The sequence below is a fragment of the Erpetoichthys calabaricus genome, chromosome 18, assembly GCF_900747795.2.
Source record: "Erpetoichthys calabaricus chromosome 18, fErpCal1.3, whole genome shotgun sequence".
NCBI lineage: Eukaryota > Metazoa > Chordata > Cladistia > Polypteriformes > Polypteridae > Erpetoichthys > Erpetoichthys calabaricus.
Window position 1 is genome coordinate 28,580,946 of NC_041411.2, and position 20,546 is coordinate 28,601,491.

Below are 20,546 nucleotides of genomic sequence, written 5' to 3' on the forward strand. Positions count from 1 at the left end.
ACACCATTCAGTCTAGCCGCCTTATTAATGCCACCAACAGAAGAAGTCACTGTCACTCAACCAGCAACCCCGAGAGCACACAGAAAGCTGCAACGACTTCAACTTGGCATATAAATGGGGCCTTCAGACTGGAATGTCAACTCTTTATTTGGTGGTGTGTGCAGGTTTACTATCATATTTCAAAATACACTTTTGTGTGCACAACTTCTCTAGATATTTTTGTTCTCCTAATGCTTTCCCTTAGGCACCTCAGCACTTCAACGTTATATTGCTAATTAACGGTCGGTTTATGGGAAACAAACTCTTTATGAACAAATCAACCTGTTATCAGTCAAAGAGTTTTGGACCAAAAATAATGTGCTTGCTGCTTCACAATTTCCATGTTCACCAAATCTTGTCACCGGTGACTTCTTTTTGTTCTCAACATTAAAAATATTACTGAAGGGAAGAAGATTTGCTACCATGTTAGAAGTTCAGGACAAAAGGCTGGAGGCTCTGGGCACAATAACAAAAGACTCCCAACAACAGCACTTGAGCTTGTGTTTAGAAAGGTGGTCCTGACACCACAGCCAGCAACAGCCTTGCAAGGAATGAAGATTCCCATCGGGCCCTCTGATCAGATTGGCAGCGTCCCAGCAAGCGGCTCAATTGAAGCACATCGACAAGTTCCAAGCCATTAAATCGACACAGAGCTATGCTGTGTTCAAAGGTCAGCTGTGACAGAAGTGCACAAAGCATCCACTCAAAGCACGACAGCACTTTGTGAAAGTGATACTGGATAAGGGAGGCACTGACAGCTCCAGGAATAAAATTCCAAAAAGAAAAAAAGTCTGCCGAGAGTTTAGCAAAGCCGCCAGTCCTGCTGCTCCTGTTCTTGACCTGCAGCCAGAATGACCCTCAAGAGAACAGATGGAGAAGCTCAGGGGAGTCGTGGCATCTTGGTGCCTGATACTGCCCCTAATGGAAGCTTTGGGAAGTGGCCAGCAGATCAACTGAAGAAGGTTACATTTTGTTCATACAGAATCTTTGCCACATTGAACGGCCTTTTCTTGTTAAAATTGCTCGACTGTTCTAAACAAATCAAAAGAACAGCATCTTTTAGGCAGGCTCTATATAATACTAAGACCCATATGCCAATAACAGTTCACTGTATATTTAACATACGTCCATAAACATGAATCCTTGTGCTGCCATGTCCCTGCACTGACCCACAGTGGCAGCCCCTAAGGAGTGGGCACATGGATTGCCAAACTGAGACCCAAACAGATATTGCACTGACAACTTAAGTGGCACTGAGCACTGTTAAAATTATGTGACATCCAAATAGCAAGCACATAACGCCTTTCTGTTTGGAACACCTCTTAGAACCCAATACAAAAGTATATCCTACAATGTGAGGATCAGTTGGTCATTTGCTGATGGTGTCTGAACTGGTGGACTTGTGGTTATCAATCCACTTTCACAAACCTGGAGGAATGATTCATGGCGTGTATTCAAACCAACCATCCAGCCTCCATTACATTTATTTAGCTGATGCCTCTCCCTAACACAAATTACAAATCACAAGTGCAGCGCAGTCACTCTGTTCTTAAAGCTATTCTGAAGAAAGTGAAGCCTGAATACATGTTGGAGTCAAAATGAAATGAAAAGAGTCGAATTCAGCTTTAGCCAAAGGCTTGCGCAGTAGGCAGGGGTGGGCACCTCTGCTCAATGGCGTACAATGTACACTTTCTCCTGTATGTTGTTTTTCATAGTCTGATTTCCACTCACAACCCAGAGATACGCAAGCTAAATTGACTGGAAGTCCTAAATGTGTGTTGGGGAGTGTGCCCTGCTATGCGCTGGCATCCTGCCTTGAGTCTGGTAATGGCTACCCACCATTTTATTACGGATAAAGCAGGTACAAAAAATAAAACCATCTAATGAAATACAGTTTGACAAGTTCAAAGACTTAAAGGATAAGTTTGATATTTTTCAAGCCTAAGTTACTTCTTTACAATTGAGGAATCTATTAGTTTGCAACATTAAATTGCATTCTAAAGTGAAGCATGTTTTATACATTAAAAAAAAAGATTCAATGAAAGGACTAGGTAATACAATCCCTGATATTTGCATCGCTTCTAATGGGGGAAATCTTGAGGGATGGTTGCTATGAAGAATGGCAGGCAAGAGGCTTTACCAGCAGGACACATCATCAGTTGTGTGCCTCAACTTCACAGGGTGTTTCGGCCTTTTGTCACAAGACACCCTCTGTTGAGGCAGGCCCACCACAGGTTGATCAAGCCTGGGCGTGTGTCTAGCAGTTAGCTAATCGCTTTAGCTGCCCAAGTGATGTCATTCCTCTTCAGCCATAGCCAATGACTGGTCCTCTCAGCAGTGTTAGCCAGATCTCTGATAGGGGACAGGCCCATCGACAGGCTAACTCCAACCTCTCTAAGTAGCTTCGCTGTTGTACTGGCAACAAAGCCCCTACACCCTACCTCCATTGGGCGCACCTTGATCTTCCAGCCTCTGTCCTCCGCCTCAGCTGCTAAGTTGGCATACCGCAGCTTCTTACGTTCAAAGGCTTCCTTAATGGCATCCTCCCACGGTACCGTCAGCTCGATGACGTAGGCAAGTTTTCAGAAGTTAGACCAAAGGACGAGGTCTGTTCGCAGAGTAGTTGTTACAATCTCTGTGGGGAAGATGAACCTCTGATCCAAGTCATCTTGCATTTGCCAATCCCTGGCTACCTTCAGCAGTCCCAGATCCGGGGTTGAATGGGTAGTCCTCTGCTTGTCCCCCTCCTGGACAAATGCTGGTGGGTACTGGCGCACCTCCTGGTTGGTGAAAGGTTGGGCGTTGATGGATTCCCTCTTGCACTCAACTTTCTCAGCTAGACACCTGAGGACCTGGTTGTGTCTCCATGTGTATCTGCCTTGAGTGAGGCTAGTCCTACAACCAACCAGAATGTGCTTAAGTGTTGCTGGGACTGTACACAGGGGGCAAGATGGGTCCTTTCCAAACCACAGCTGCAGATTTATGGGGGAAGGCAGCACATCATATGTGGCTCGGATGATGAAGCTCAGCCTGTTGGACTCCATTCCCCAGAGTTCACTCCATGTGAGTTTCCTCTTTTCAACACACTCCCACTTCATCCAGCGGCCCTGCTTGGCCTGCGCTATAGCTCTGGCATGCCTGGCTGCTTACTCCTGTCGACGCACCTCCTCCCCCACGTTTCGACATTAGGTTGCAGATGCCTGTTGCCAGAGAGATGTTACCGCTCCAAAACCAAAGCCTCCTCTGCCCTGTTGGACGTGACCCACCACGACACGATGGAGAAGAGCAGATTTGGCCTGTAGCACAGCTGTGGCTGGGGTCCACTTCCTTCCTGTTGCTAGGGTGGGAGCAGCGCCTCTCACTATGGGATTCCGGGAGTCCGTGAGTGACATGTCCAGCCTCACCTTTGCGCATTTGAACTCCTCAACCAGGCTAGGAATGGGCAGTGACAGTATTCCGTTTCTGTAAAGCCCAACGCTGCTGAAGCATTTTGGAAGTCCAAGCCACTTCCTCACATAAGAGCTCACTAGCCTCCCCAGTCGATTGGCACGATTGAGCGAAACCTCGTACATGGCCAATGGCCACAATAGTCTGGGTAATAACCCAAACTGAAAGCACCAGAGCTTCAATTTCCCTGGGAGTGCGGTGTTGTTAATCTGCCAGAGGCCATTAGCCATGTCATGCTGTAGTTGTTCACATTGCCAGGTGTCATTGAGGTCTGCATTATACCACCGCCCAAGGCTCTTGATGGGCTTCTCTAAGACTGTTGGAATTGGTTCTCCACTAATATAGAACCGCTCAGCTGTCAGTTTTCCTTTTATGATGGAGATGCTGTGAGATTTGCTTGGCTTAAACTCCATTCTTGCCCACTGGATGTTTTCCTGGAGCTTCTGCAGCAATCGCCTAGTACATGGCTTTGTTGTTGTAATGATGGTCATGTCGTCCATGTAGGCTCTGATAAGAGGAAGACGGAGGCCACTCTTGAGCCTCTCACCTCCCATTACCCAACGAGATGCCCGCATGACCATCTCCATTGCCATAACAAATGCCAGAAGGGAAATCGTACAGCCTGCCATAACTCCAACTTCCAGGTGCTGCCAGGCGGTGGTGTTGTTCTCAGCTGTTACACAAAACTGTAGATCCTGAAAGTAGCTCTTGACCAGCTCTGTGATGTGGTCTGGTACACTAAAATAGTTGAAAGCCATCCACAAGATCTCATGAGGGACCGACCCAATGGCATTGGCCAGGTCTAAAAAAACCACATGAAGGTCTCTCCGTTCTTTCTTAGCAGTTTGAATCTGGTGCCAGATGACACTGGCATGCTGCAGACATCCTGAGAAACCCTGGATACCGGCCTTCTGTACCGATGTGTCACCATAGTCATTTCTCTGCAAGAAAGTTGATAGCCTTTGGGCCAAGACACTGAAGATCTTTCCCTCTACATTCAACAGGCTGATCTGGTGAAACTGGCTGATGGAGGAGGAGTTCTTCTCCTTAGGGATCAGAATACCTCCTGATCTTTGCCAAGCCCTTGAAATCACTCCTTTCTGCCATGCTACTTTCATCAGCTTCCACAGGTATTTGCGGTATTTGTTTTTATAGAGTCTATATTAGGAATGCCATTGGGTCCAGGGGCCGATGCTGATCTTGCCTGCTTCACTATCTTCTCCACCTCATTCCATGTGGGTGGCCTTATATCCATTTGGTGTTCATTTGGTGCCTGAGTAGGTGGCATGTCACTCAGAATGGTAACTGGCTCATGCCTCCGACCCTCAGAGTAAGTTTTCCTCAGGTGTTCTTCCAGGTCTTTTATGGGCACTTTGAGGTCTCCACTCTGCTCTTGGACGAAAAGACCCTTAACAAAGCTCTATGGGTTGCTGTAGAAAAGGGTCCTTGTCCGTTCTTTCCTCTTGCGTTGTCGTCTGAGGTGCTCTGCTCTTCGCAACTTGGTAAGCTGCTGCTTTATTTCATCCTACAGATCAGCAAGTCCCACCCTTTCTGTCTCATAGGCCCTCCTCTACTGTTTCCTCAGTTGTCTTCTCTCTTTCACCAACCTGTCAATTTCCCGCTGCCTCCTGGACTTTGGCTGGTTTAAAGGGCCTTTCTGCTCCCTCTGTAACTTGCTCTTTACCCCAAACCTCTCGGCACCATAGCTGTAAATGATGGTTCCCAGGTTCTCCAGCTTCCTTTCAACGGGATCCTTTTGTTGATCTAGTATAAGAACCAGTTCTGAGTCAATAGTTTCCCACTCTCTCTTCTCACTGGATCTGGGCCACAGAATCTGAAATTTCCTACCTTCCATCTTCCTTTCTATTGCTGGCAGCGGCCGGCTGGGCTCAGTATTGGAAGTTGCTGCCGGCTGTGGCTGGACGGGCTCTGGGATGGAACATGATGTTGGCTGTGGCTGGCTTAATTCTATACTGAAATGTGTTGCTAGCTGTTGGTGGCTGGACTCCACGTTAGAAGCTGATGTTGTTTGGCTGGGCCCTGGACTAGGGCCTGAAATTTGGTGTAGCTGGCTAGGCTCTGGACTGGAAACTGCTGCTGGCTGTAATTGACTGGGCTCCAATCTGGAGACTGTAGAAGGGTCTGTATGACACTGAGCTTCATTCGGGGTGCTGATACCCTGAGGACTGTTGGGGTCCTCCTGCCTCTGGGCTTCATTTGACTGATTTGACTTACTTCGTAAGAAGTATTGGTCAATGCAAGGCCTGTTTCCAAGCTCACTAAGGCACTTCTTCCTGCCTTGGTGGATTTTAAGGCCCATGTCAGTTGTTAGCTTTGACCAGCCACAAATGCAGCTCTGCAGCTTCTTTCCTGCCAGCATTGAAGGTCCATTAATTGCAATGCTAGTTGTCCTATTCATCGTCGATACCATTCTAAGGTCCGTTGCCATAAAATCCATCCGGAAAGGGTCTTCTTCCGCCCCCGCTCTCACAGACCCTGGGGGTATCTTCTCCTTCGAAGTTTTTGAAGCAATAATGGGTGGACCCAGAAACGCTAACAAGCGCTGGGTCCTGCTGGTATGAGGGGCTAACCCACACCAGCCCTGTTGGGGTCTATTCCCTCCTGTCAGCAGTCTTTCCAGGCTGTCATCTGGTCTTTCCCTGATTGTCAGCTGCCCTTTCGCAGCGGTCACTGGATCACTCCACAGTTCAGATTCAATGAAAGGACTAGGTGTTACAATCCCTGATATTTGCATCGCTTCTAATGGGGGAAATCTTGAGGGACTAACCTGATTTTGCATCGGGGCCAATGGATACTGGGGTCCCTTTGTAAAGAAAAGTCTTAAAACTTACCGAACACATCCACTTTAAAGTAGAAAATGCTACATTTTAAAAAAAGGTGCCTTCTGCGTTTTAATGGCATGCTTATGATCTGAAAATCCTCCTTCCGACATATAAGGAGGTAAACGGCTTAGCCTTCCCACCTCAGAGAACTCGCTATTGCCAATACTCCACTATGTTACTGGGATCGCTAACATTGAACAGCCTTAACTGAAGTGCCCCCAAACTCTGGAATAGGTCCCTTTGTAAAGAAAAGTCTTTAAACTTACCAAACACATCCACTTTGAAGTAGAAAATGCTACATTTAAAAAAAAAAAGGTGCCTTCTGCGTTTTAATGGCATGCTTATGATCTGAAAATCCATAAATGGCTTAGCCTACCCACCTCAGTGAACTCGCTATTGCCAATACTCCACTATGTTACTGGGATCGCTAACATTGAACAGCCTTAACTCTGGAATAGCCCAGCTCCTGATATTAGAGGCTCATTATGTTAGCCTGGTTGTACTCTTATTAAAGAGGCTGTCCATGAATAAGAGCACCAGCAAGTCATGACATTAAATAACGAATTTAATTAACAACAAGAATTGGCTTCTAATTAAGAAAATGGTTGGAGTTTAACACCCTGACTTCATGGCTCATCTGTTGGCTCACTTTATATCTCGTTTCGGTTTGGGTGCCATTTAAGAAAAAAAATGAAACAATTCAGAGGACTGAATCTTAAAGAAAGCAGGTTAAATAAACTGACGGGAAAATAAGTTAATTAGCAGAAAATATCTGGTAACTAATTAAGAAAATGGTTAGAATGAAAACCTGCAGCCACTGGAGCACTCCAGAAATGCAGTTGGAGGCCCCCTACCTTTCAGAATGTCTTACTTTGACGGAGTCCAGATGTGCACAGGAACTGAACAGAAAGCAAAATACAGGCGCACATGTGAAGTGCCATCAGGTGGCACAAACAGCTGCCTTTCTTTGCACTTAGTGTATCCAATAATCCAAAAGACTGAGACTGGGGTGTACTGGGCAATAAAGCCATCATTTCAAATGCCACTTGGAGGAGTGAAAAACGGGTCACCTTACTTGTCAGGTGTTAGCATCCTGTTTTCCATTTGAAAAACAAAATGTTACTTTATGCACTGATAGAGAGTTTCACTAGGTTTAGACACTTGAGCGGAACGTTGCTGACAAATTACTTACAGTTTGGAAAGGCCAATTGGTGATTAAGTAATAACTGAGTTGAATGGATTTCTGCTGAACAGCAGGTAAAACGTATTGGTGGCTTGACAAGACTCTGCAATCTGGCAAAAAAACTAAGCCTGTGGATGCTTTTTTATTTTTATTTATCGTTTTACATTTAGTTATTTTTGTTTACCAAAACAAAAACATATACATGATATTATAAAAATAATTAGGTGCCAGAGTAATGATTTTAAACTGTTTCCTCCCTCTCCCCGACTAGATGTGTTCAGACTTTGTTTAAAATCTTTGGCATGGCATATTGCAATCTGATGGCAATCAATTATCATTTTAAGTTTCGACACCGAGTGTTCTATTTCATGGTCGCTCTTTCTGTGCCCGTCTGTGCTATCCACACATTTTTTGCACACCTTCTGTTCTTGTGTTGCGCATTTTCAACTTTAGATGACTGCTAGGCTTTCACATGAAATATTCGTTTTTCCGTGCTTCCCTCAAAACATGGGGGGTTGTTGAAACGACTGTTCAAGCCCAGGACCCCTTGCACCCGGAGCACACAGTTAACAGTAGAGTACGCAGTCTTAAAATCAGTAGTGCATGCGTAAAACGAATGGCGCGCACATGCAAATTAACCAGGTATGCATGCTGCTCGCTTATGTTCATAACCAAAAGCATGAACTCGTATGCCTACTGCATTTAAAAATGCACGGCCTTTTTTTGCTTCCGATGGGTAAAAAACTATACAAATACACAACTAAAAATATCAGCGCCCTGTTTTTATTTTTTTGGCTGATAATAGACTTAACGGATGCCTTTCAGTAAGTTCTCGTGACAAAGCGCTCCATGCCTTCTCATTTTAGACTTTTGAGCATCAGCTCTCTGAAGCGACGCCTTCTCTAACTTAAGCGTACTTTTAAACAAAAGTGGACGCGTTCCTATCTGACTAGGTGAACACCAGAAGTCCCGCCCACTCCTGATTTTCATTGGTCCGTCGCTTATGTAAGTCATTTACTTTTAACCAAATGATATCCTCAGACAAGCCAGCTCACGCTCTCCATTCCCATTGGTGGTGCCCATTTGAAGGCGGGGCGAAACTGGCTGCCAGTTTTCTTCCTACTGCTCTTCGGGCGTTTTTCGCTGGAGGCAACGGGACAGGTTAGTCAGTCTGTTTATACACTTGATTCGAGTTGGTTTTCATTATTTTTTTTCAACGAAGGAGGTCTGACTGACATCACCGTGGGGCTTAAACAGGTTGGTGATACGGATTGTTCCCAAAATTTATTTTGGTTCTATTTTTTTTTTGATAAATTGATGGCAAAAGGTTTCTGGCTCGCTTCTTCTTTCTGCTTGTCCACACTTGCACAATCCGCGTAAACATTTTGAGTTGTGTTGCGGTCCCTTAGAAACACCAGTCCGGACTGTCTGGTAGAATTTTTTTTCTGTCCTTGTGGTGCTCTGTTCTGTGGATCATAGCGGAGAGAAGTTAGACACACGCTTATTAGTTTATTATGTTTTCAGTCGTATAAGTAAAGTAAGTCTTTAGGGGAGTGCATCCTGCCATTCAAACGGGGCATCGCAGGCAGTGGGGATCCTGTAGAGCAGGGGTTCTCACGTTCAGCCCGGGTGTACCACTGTGGCCAAAGGCTTTCACTCCAACCAGTTTGACAAATCACTCCTGTGATTGTGATCCTGTGGTGAAACTCATGTGTTTCATCAATCTCATTATTTAGCTGGTCAAAATGTTTTCTTTGTCATCGTTTTAAACACGTAACTTTCTTTTACCATTTTCATTTTAATTCACCATATTACTATGCAGTTTGCTCCATAAATTGTATCCAAAAACTGACAATTATCAATGAACAGTAGCGTCACTGGTGCAAATGACACTGAATGTGAAAGCAAAGCCGTAACTTCAATGTTAATTCATTTGTGTGCTGATAATAAAAGGCTCAACTAAGTGATCCTCAACTTCAGTCCTGTGGACCACCTCAACGGCAGGTGTTTATCCCAACCACTTTCTGCTTTTACCTGGACTCCTGCCTTTATTAAACAAGCTAGTATTTCCCAGCATCTGCTTTTTGTGAGCCAATCCAGAGATTACAGAATAGGTTTGCTATGTGTTTCGGGGAACACTACTAGGCAATTGTGTGTGTGTGTGGGTGTGTGTTTTGGTCATGTGAGGCTTTTCTTAATCATTAGCTCACAAGTGAATTTTATGCTGCAGTTCCCTTTAGTGTTTGATGTCCTTTGCACCCATGTCTGTGCTGCTCATCACTAATTATCAGTACTTGGATATAATTAAGGGAGTGAACGCCACACGAAAAGGTGAATTAAAAAGATTAAGGTAAAAAAAGGTAACATTTAAAGATATGGCAAAAAAAAACATTTCTGAATTTTGTTTAAATGTAAATATACTAGCATATCTTTCTCCATGCAAAATAAGTGAAGAAAAAATTATTAAACAATTGGACCATTTAGAAGTATGACAACTGAACCATTTATTTGTGCAGCTGGTTAGAATAAAAACCTGCAGCCACAGTGGTACCATGATCTCCTGTATCAGTCCAGGGGGTGAAACTGCTCTCGTTCTGGAGGACATTGCATTCTAGATTCTGTCAATCTTTAAAACCACTTTGGATTGTTCAAGGTTTTTCAAGGACAACTTGAAGCCTCACAAGTCACTTTTGAAATCACTCAAATAAGGAACAAAGATTAAGGAATTTGCTTGACTCAGCAGTAGCAGTTGTATGACTAAAGTGGTTTCAGAATTTACACATGGACACTTGGCTATTAGAAACTGTCCTAATGCCTTGGCGGTGGGTGCCAGCATTGCTCTCTATGCTATAACTAAGCAGATTGCCACTCTGAGACAGGCTGTCTGTAACTTGTTCATATTTGTCCCTACATTCTGGACATTCTATTTGTTTTTAACTTCTCTGGTCAACAGCTGTGATGGGCACACTGTAAAAGGCACTACATCTGATCTAGCCATGTAGATTTGTTGTATATATTGTCTCAGTTGTAATAATAATCTAAAAACTGAACACTTTTCTGAATATTGTACCTGGCTGTTTGTCCTCCTCTGCTTAAGGGATGCAGCACTAAGAACAAATTGCTTGACTTATTATTTATAGCACAGGAAAAATATCAAAAATAAAAAAAATATCAGGATATATTTTCTTTTTAACTTGAAAACGTTTTGCTGTTCACCTCTTATTCTTCCCTCTGACTGCCCCAAATGACAGATCTGGGTATAATGAAAAAACAGCAACAAGACTGATTATTTGCACTGAACAGAAATGACATGTTTGGAGCAGGTGTGTTGTATGGTTTAGACGATGACTTTTGAGGGGATCACCCCTCTTTGTCTTTACAGTAATTCAAAAATGATCAGTCAAAAAGCAGAGGCGTATTGGGAGCTGCACACACTGATACCCGCTAAAGAGTTGTAAGGAGTCCCGTCATTTACTAACCGCCTGTTATTCCCACAGGTATCCCTACCACTCTGCCTGGACAGCAATGCGGAGTACCCTGCTTGTAGCTACGTTAGCTCTGGTCACCCTGGCCCATGAGCATGGACTGCCATGGGAGCTTCCTAACGTGCCGTTCCTGATGGTGTGGAATGCTCCTACAAAGCCTTGTAAAGACATATATGATGTGGACTTGGACCTCAGCTTCTTTGATATTGTGCTCAATCAAAATCAGAGCTTTATGGGTAGCAACATAACCATCTTTTATGAGGGTAAGCTGGGCCATTATCCTTACTACACCTCAGAGTTTGTGGCAGTGAATGGTGGTGTTCCCCAGAATGCTAGCCTGCGGGACCATCTGTCAAATGCCACTGTAGACATACAACGTTACATCCCTGTCTCCAACTTCACTGGATTAGCTGTGGTGGATTGGGAGAGCTGGCGTCCCATTTGGAAGCGTAATTGGGATACAAAAAAAATGTACTGGGAAGGCTCCTGCATACTGGTGAGGAAGCAGCACCCTGAGTGGCTCCCTGCCCAGGTGGAAGCAAAGGCTAAGGAAGAGTTTGAAAATGCTAGCCGAGCCTTCATGGAGAGAACCCTGCAGCTTGGCCGTACCCAAAGGCCTGGGGGATGGTGGGGTTTTTATGGCTTTCCAGAATGCTACAACTACCAGTACAACAATATTTCAGAGAACTATACAGGGGCCTGCCCTGATGCAGAGCTCAAGCTGAATGACCAACTTGTGTGGCTGTGGAACATCAGCTCAGCGCTGTACCCCCACATCTACCTGGACCATAAACTGAAGGGTCGGGGAGCTTGCATTCAAAAGTTTGTTCATTTCCGCATCCTGGAAGCGGAGAGAGTGGCGACACAGGTGGGCTCCAGTGGCATGCCCATCCTCCCCTATGCTCGGATAGCCTACACCTATTCACTGGATTTCCTATCACTGGTAGGTCTGTCCACGTGGTTGCTTGGTAGGGTTAGCACTAGTGAGAATGTGGGGGACAGTCACGAGTCCAATGTTGTCCCCCCCGATCTCAGCAGATAACCTCTCTTGTATTCCTTTTCCACCACAGAAGGATTTAATTCACACAATCGGTGAGAGTGCGGCCCTGGGATCAGCAGGAGTTGTCCTCTGGGGAGATGCACACTATGCACAGTCAAAGGTAAGGGGGGCGACAAGGGAGAATGTGCGCTCATCAGGTTGGCAAAGTCGCGGACACTGTGGACAAAACGACACAAAGCAATTTATTGAGAAGCATGGCTGACCTCGGAGGCACTGGTATATGAACAGAGTGATCAGTGTTGCCTCTGGTGCTTGGTGTTGTCAGCTGAATGCCTACGGCACAGGGTGGCTCAGGTGCAAACAACGGTTCAATTCTGCTTTGCACAGATACAATGAAGGAGTAAGTTGACTTCATTCTGGTATTGTAGGGGACAGTAGAGAAAGTGCCACTGCTGATTCTCTTCACACAAATAATGCCAAAGTGCAAGTCTTCTTGGCACAGAACATGAGAACAAATGTCCCTAAAGTCCTCCTCTCACCCAGACTGCTTGCGGATTTATTCCATGTGGTTCTCCGTGTGAAGACAACCTTTATAATGTTTGCACAAAATGTGCTGCGGCGCAGGTTCAGTTAAGTGCCAGTATTGTGCCGGTGTAGGTCCTTTCCGCACCAACAGGCTTGCTTCAGTTTGACTCAAGTGTACATCTGTTCAGCCCAGTTTCTTTGTGGGTACTGGAGTGCTTGGCAGCTTGGGAGTGGAGATACAGTGCAAGACCAGAAGAAGGTAATGTTTAGGTGTTGTTCATCTTGTACAAATGCAGTACTGACAGATTTTCCTTCAGCAAATATGGAGCAGTTGCAGATTAGCTAAGTCCAGTTACAATTCCATACACAGTTACATGACATAGAAATTACTAACTTAAATTTTGCTCTTCTTGAGCCATAGTTGGTGCAACAGATGGCAAGTTGTCTCGTGTTGGAGTGGTCACCAGCAGTGGTGTTAGCATTGCACTATTCAACACCAATTCTCTGCAGGCACTTGTGGAAGGTTTTTGTTGTGCTACCTCAAAGAGAGGCAGGTAATGAACAAACATCGACCAGGAGATAAATGTAGTCAAAAAGCCAGGCAATGTTCTAAACCAAAATCATCCATCATCTCTTTTGTCTATATTCAATACACTAGAAATCATCAACAAAAAATCAAATCCAAAAGATTGAAACCAGAGTAGTCATTCAGCGAAGCACAATGCACAAAGAGGATTTGTTTTAGTTGTTATCTGCTAACTTGAATAGTTCAAAAATTCTCGGCAATGAACTATTAAACTGTCGCATAGGTGATGGCACACTCCACACTTCCAGTTATTCCCGTTAGAAAAACTATGGCAACCATGACATGATGACACGAAAAACAAACAATGGCTTTGCTGTAAAATGTTAACTAATTTAGACATTCATCTGAAGTGCATTTATGAATGTATGACAATAAGTCAATAATTGTCCACACTTTTGATATAATATCATTTGGGTTAGCTGTACAGTGTTCTCATGCACATATGGAAACCACATTTTATGGGCTGAAGGTGTACCTGGAGACAAAAATCTATAGAAGGCTTTCTGCAAAATAAGGAGACAGTGTTTTACCACAGAAATGTGTTTAGTCATGGAGTGAAAGTTTCATTAACGTTCAGTCAAGCATTAGCATAAGATGACAACACTGAGTAAGTCTGTACCATGATCCTAAAGATCTGATGACGATTTCAGCCCCTGGTACACCTTAAAAGCAGATCATTGCGTGCTACTCTTTGGTGAAAATAGAGAGTTGAGCAACAATGTTTACTCCTAGAAAACAAGAACAGAAACTGACTGATCAAGGTTGAAACTTTAGCACTGTGACCACAGACACACCATATTTCCACATTTTTGCTGGGAAAGATGTACAGCCAACCCAAACAAAATTATCACCCGAGTATAAAGAAAAAACTAATTTCTTAGGAGCGAGAACCTGTAACAATAGGACCTTTGAATTGAAAATTGAAGATCAGAAGACATTGCACCTTGTCATATTAGGTCTTCCATGCCTCTTTCTGCTATCTGATGGAGTTTCTGGTAAGATGTGGCCTTGCAAATGCCTTCTGCATTCCCTCTCAATCTCCTCAAACTTTTTTTGCACATGCTCTCCATAAGATTTCCTCATTAGTAATCCTGTCATGCTATGTGATGTGAAAGATCCTATATAGACATCTCTGCTGGAATTCATTCAAGTTTCAGATGATGTGGGTGGTGATCTTCCAAGTCTTGGGGGCATAGACAACAGTTAGTAGAACAATGCAGCTTAACAAACTGACCTTTGATCTTAAGCGGATAGTATGTGATGACCAGATATGGAATGTACATTAGAAAGACATGGCAGCAATGTCTGTTCTTCAGTAGACAGCTGATGCTAACCCACCATCATTTTCTAGAATACTGCTGGGACAGATACAATGATCAATGCTTTTACATGTCGTTGGTCAATCATAATCTGTGTTGGCGATTATTTGTTCCATGACATTTGCCTTGACAGTGCTGATCCATAGATCAATTCTTTCAGCAGTTTCCCCACAGTTTTGTAACCAGTTTCTTAAGTGTACTATCTGTTACTTCCAGAAAAATGCCACTGATGAAAGTCTGTTTCTGTCAGGTGCCCGTGTGTATTTATTTTTAAACCAGGGTGAGGCCAACTGTAGATTTTGAGCATGATGAAGTCTGCTACCAGGAGAAACAAAACCGCAGATAATATGCAACCCTCTCTGACTCCAATTTCAACCTTGAAGTAATCAGTCATGCCGTATTTGTCTTGATGCAACAACATGAGTTCAAATAAAAACCTTAGAAGACATTTGTTGACATAGCGTCATGTGATGCCATAAAACCTTGCAAGATGCAATAGTGATTCCCTATGGATGTTGTCAAATACTTTTTTCAATTAAAGCACATCAACGTGTCCCAGGAATTCCAGGTATTGTTTGATAATGTGTCACAAAGTGAGTATTTCCTCCCGACATGACAGTCCACAACTTGTCATGAATTGTCTCACATAGCCATCAGTTCAACACAATGCAGGAGACTGTACCTGTGACAGGGAGAAGTGTTTTGTCAAACCAGTGGTTACTGTCAGTAAGGTCTCCTTTCTTGGGAGTCATATCACTTCATGACTGCATTCCTCATTAAAATATCATCTTGGTAAGCATGCTGACGTTCTCACTGTTCTAGTGCCAAAATGCTTAAGGAGTTCTGCAGGGATAATGAAACAGATGTGACCAGTCAGGCAGGCTGTTCTAATGAGTCCTTTGAGAAAAATACAAGATGGCTGAGATTCTGCGTTGAACATGATGAATCCACTTTTACATGTATTTTTTAATGTTTTATCTTTTGACACTTCAGATTTCATTCCATTAATTTGGCTTGAATTTGTAGGAAGACAGTAGTTTGAAGTTGAGTTCGTTCTGCTCACTTGTTGCATGTTGGGTCTCCTGGGTCAGTGGCGCCTCTTCTCCTCAGTCAGATCAGCCATCTTGACCCTCATACAACAATCTTGTTCATCAAAGGAAAAGAGTGAGGATGTGGGGGTGGGAGGTGTTTTATTATTTTATTTTTCCTGTTTACATGATTTCATTAATATTGTTTTATCCATGTAATTGTTACTGTATAGCTGTATTTCATTAGTTCTCAACAAATGCCTGATTAGAAAAGCACAAAAAAATAAAATAAAAATATGATAACCGTCGGGTGCTCAGCTTTGTAAAGTGTGAGAGCCGAATCCCACAGAGATAACCTTAAAAGATCATCTGTGGAGGCAAGTAGGCACTCATGACTAGATTTGTACCCCACTGTGAAGCCCTCACTCCTCTCCTCTTTTTTTCTACCTTACAGGAGGTGTGTGAATCTATTAAGGACTACGTGGACAACATCTTGGGTTCTTACGTCATTAACGTGACAACTGCAGCGGCCATATGCAGCAAGGCGCTGTGTGGTGGTCGTGGCCGCTGCAAGAGAATCCACAGTGGCTCTTCAGTCTACCTCCACTTGCATCCTGACCGTTGGAAGATTCTTTCCAAGCAAGGCCCTCAAAGCAACCAATTTTTTGTGGTTGGGCAGTCAAGCAAAGCTGACGTTGTAGAAATGGAGATGCACTTTACTTGTCAGTGCTACCAGGGGTGGCATGGCAAGCACTGTAAAAAGCAAAATCAGTGAGTGCTATCTACTCGGAGCCAAAGGCTGGCACATTTGCACTTATCTCTAAACTTGCTCTTGCACTGGGTGGCAAAAGACTTAATCTTGTGCTGCACTTTTGGTATTTTGTCTTTTGGAGAACTTTGAATTGTTTCCAGCCCCATTGTAACCCACAACTTGGGTACAGTACTCAAAATAGGTGCAATATTTAGTGGAACACCCAGGAGGCAGCATCTTGTACCACTCTAGGGCCAATTGTTGACGGTTTTAAATGCCAATTACCAGCTGACGCCCACATGCTGAATATAACAGCATTTCCAGTTGAGACCCAATAGTTCCACTGCCCCTTTTAAAATTTGACTGCCAGGCTGCAATAAAATGGCAGTTCCATTTTAACAACCTTTATCTGGCAGGGAGAGAGCGATGCCTCCTGCAATTTCATCCACTCAACTTTTTTTGAACACAACAGAAGAAGGAGCAAGTCCCCATGACACTACACAACCTTTCCATCGATTTTTAGTTACACAGTCTTAGTGAGCTATTGACCATCGCCCCCCACTCACTCATAGTGTGATATCCCCAGCGACTCAATTATAGTGGAGGGAGTCACACAAATGCCCATTGATTGTCTCGTCTTTGTCATTGATTGGCTGTAAGTATGTGTTGACCTTGCTATACTTTAGCCACGCAATAGGAAACTATGCTGAGTAGTCGTGAGGGCATCATGTGATCCATCCATCCAGCTCCTAGTCATGTAGTCCAATATCCTCAATTCAACAAGATCATAAACTGCAATTGTTAAGGCTCTCCAACTAAAAATTGTGCAGGCTGACACTGGCCCAAGTCACAGAGTTGTGCTTGCTGTTATTGTGGGTGAATGGAGCACAGCGAGCTTTTGTTGAGGGCCTTTTAGGAATTACAATAATATGGCGGGCCTGTGATGGAGAGCTTATCGGGTGCAGAGGTTTAACAAAAATGCACAGTGTTTTAAGACTGGCGTGGTCACCTACAAGGCCACATGAAAATTTCAACAGTGGTAATTTTTGAATGCCACCCTTAGTATTCCACTAAGGCTGCCAATATGCAATCCAATCAATTCACACAAAAATTACATTTTTTTAGTGTTACTTACTTCATGTTGTCTGTATTGATGACCAAAAGAAACATTTTTAATCTCATGTTTTCATACAGCACATAAATAACAAAGCTTCTGATGGAATGGGTGCCAATAGTGACCTACTACTGGACAACATCAAACAATAGCAAAACATCCATGTTAAAATCTCACATTACTCATGGCACATAATCCACATGTCAACATATCCAGTTGTATGGCTACAATGTGCAAAACACATGCATTTTTGATAAAATATTATTAAATGAATACCTCTGGAAAATGAAAGTAGTCCACGAACAGGAAGCCCCTTCACATAGATCGTGCTTTTGATTTGAAGACCTACCTCTTCCCCGTCATCCACTGGTCAAGATTCTGGTCTTCAATTCAAACGTGTGCTGATTTTCTCAGATGGGGGTTGGGACTGAGCTGGCTTGACGTTGCATATGTGTAGGTGTGCCATTGTGGTTTGGAGGCTGTCTTACCTGCCGAATGAAGGGGGTCTCTCTTGCTCCTTGGGATGAGATGACTTCTCTATAATGCTATGGAGTGAAACAGACACAACAGTTTATACACGTGGAAGCACTTGGTGACAATGACCTTATGTAAACATGTAGGCTGAAAGGTCTCTAAATCAAGTGGCTTTCCACATGATCCTGAAGCTCACTGGTGAAATACGAAGCAAAGCTTCACAGGCAGGAAGTGGGCTTTATCTTTTGATCCCACAGCTGTAAAGTCAGGGAGCCTTGGCTGTTCACACAACTTCATTCACGCAAACAGTTTGGCTAGTCATTATAGCAACACTTTCTGATGACCCAATCCCCCATCCCTGTGACCCCCCCCCATCCCCCTCTCCCCAAATTTGTTTTTTCTGCTTAAAATAATTTTTGGGGGGGGGGGGGGGGGGAATCTATTCACGTGTAGACCATTATGTTTTGAAAGTGGACCTAAACTGTTAACAGTCCCAACAGTTTCTTTTAAAAGCAAGGATTCTCAAAGTATTCTGGACCAACAACCACTTTGTTAAAGTCAAAGACAGTCACTTCTTAATACATTTCATGCTACAACTACGGCATTTACATTATTACACCTACTAATGTGAAAAATATGTTCTTTGAAATCCGATAGTGCTGGATGTCAGCATGTGTCCCATAATAACCCAACGGACATAGGCAGCCAGCAGCATTCATGCACTGTAAGTGCCGTCCCACAGACTGTCCAGCAGACCCTCAGAGTTCCATATGATGGCCAAAACTGGTCAGACGGGTGAGCGCCTGCAAGTCTGTACTTGGGAGAGGGAAGGAGCAATCACTAAACAGCAGCAGGACAGGAAGGAGTGGAGTGGATCACAAGTAAATGCTGGCACCTGTGGCTATAGTGACAGGAAGTTCATGAAGGAGGGTGGCAGTCTGTAACACACTAACATATTTAAGTGATTTACATGACCACCTGCATAACACTTGACTTGCACTTTAAGAACACACTCAGAGAACTCCTCATTTAAAGCACACACAATGCATTGAACACACACTGCTTGCAATTCTCATCTTGTACAAGTTGAACTCTTAGGCAGACATCACTTGCAGCTTTAAAAATATAGAGTGTTGTGCTCCGATTGTGATGACCAGGTCATGTCTCAGCTGCCCTGCCATACAGTAGCTTTTACTACATTAAGACATACTTTTTATTCCTCTTGCCGCCATACTCGCTTATCAAGTAGCTGCTCTATCGCGCAAATGCCGTTTTCACTAAAAAAGTTGAAAGCCTGCTCTAAGTGTTGATCATATTTCTTCCCATTGCAAAATACTGCCAAATATGTTTGCTGTTGTTAAAAGTACAGTTGGTTCCATCCAGGCTCCATCAATCCAGGAATGGTCGCTTAAGTCTGTCACATGCCACCATGACTAGTTCCCAGGATGTCCACGACTGCACAATCTAATGTTGTTAAAAACGAAAATCCAATGTGCGTCACAATAATAGAAAAGGGTACTAGCCATCCATTTAGTACACAAGTACCCTGTGTTCTTAGACATTATCCACCGTATAGTTTTAGTTATATTATTTTGTTACAGTGTATCATTTTCAGTCTGCTGGTTAATAAATTTTAAATGATCATATATCATGTCTATTCTTTTAATTTGGTTATCACTATTAATGCTGAAAAGGCATAACCCTTTTTCACTGTGGATGTCAGCAGCTCAGCCTCTGAGGTCCACCGTCTGAATGTTCATATCTGGCGAGTATTCTTTTAATAACACACATCAAGTTAAACTGCTTAGTTTCTGAGGTTTTATTCTGAAACACACGCTAAGGTAGAGCGCTTAGCCTCTGAGGTGGTATGTGAACCACTATTCACAATACACGAGTAGTTTTATTATAAAGCTCACGCTAACTTACCTCTGAACTGACATATAACAGATGACTATTATCCAGTCATATTTTTTTCTAAGGGTATATAACCCAAAGCTAGTCAGTCAGTGCTATCTGAAATATTTTAGTAACTTATAAAGTCACCCCTTCAGATTTGCAAATATTTTTGGAGCTTGATGAAAGATCACAGTAACTCACAGATGATATGTAAGCCAAAAATATATAAACAATACCAATAATAATTTGCATTTCATTAAATCATATATAAATGTGTTATTTAATATTTGTTAATGTGTGTTAAAGTGCACACTATATTAACAGTTACTTTTAGTTAAAATAGCTTCACATATAAATTAAAAGGCACCTGTTGTGACCGAAAGCCATTTATCTGTGTCTGTCTGTCCACACGAAACAGCTCAGATCCCACTGGACTGACTTTGTTGAAAACAGGCTCACATACTCTTCAAGGAAATTTGTCAAGACAGTCCAGCTTTTATTGAGATATCTTGAATGCAGGATGCTGTACACATTTCTGAGACTTCAAAGTCTCCCATTGAAAAGCACAGGAGAATTTGCAAACTCGTCTATTTTAAGAGAGAAAAACATTCTGTGTGACTTAACTACAAATTAGTTTTCTGGTTCAGTTACTTTAGCTGGTATATTTTTCTTACTCATTCAACAGCTGTAAAACAGTAAAATACCTGCAGTCGTGTGCTCCAAAGCGAATACACCTTATTGTTGATTTATTCATCACCCTCCTTCACTGTACCAGAAACCAACATTAGGTCTCAATATATGCTAACAGTTTGCTTCTGCTTTGGTCCCCCTCCCCTGGTCGTCTCTGGTTTGCATG

The 20,546-nt window shown here is 43.2% G+C and overlaps 1 protein-coding gene across 1 annotated transcript; it reads left to right on the top strand.

Moving 5' to 3' along the window:
• Positions 1–8,618: 8,618 nt before the first annotated feature.
• LOC114668674 (hyaluronidase-1-like) lies at positions 8,619–19,445 on the top strand. The gene is made up of 4 exons (XM_028824548.2): positions 8,619–8,769; positions 11,010–11,940; positions 12,068–12,157; positions 15,910–19,445. The coding sequence occupies exons 2-4, from the start codon at positions 11,038–11,040 to the stop codon at positions 16,228–16,230; spliced, it is 1,314 nt and encodes a 437-aa protein (XP_028680381.1). The 5' UTR covers positions 8,619–8,769; positions 11,010–11,037; the 3' UTR covers positions 16,231–19,445.
• The last annotated feature ends 1,101 nt before the right edge of the window (positions 19,446–20,546 follow it).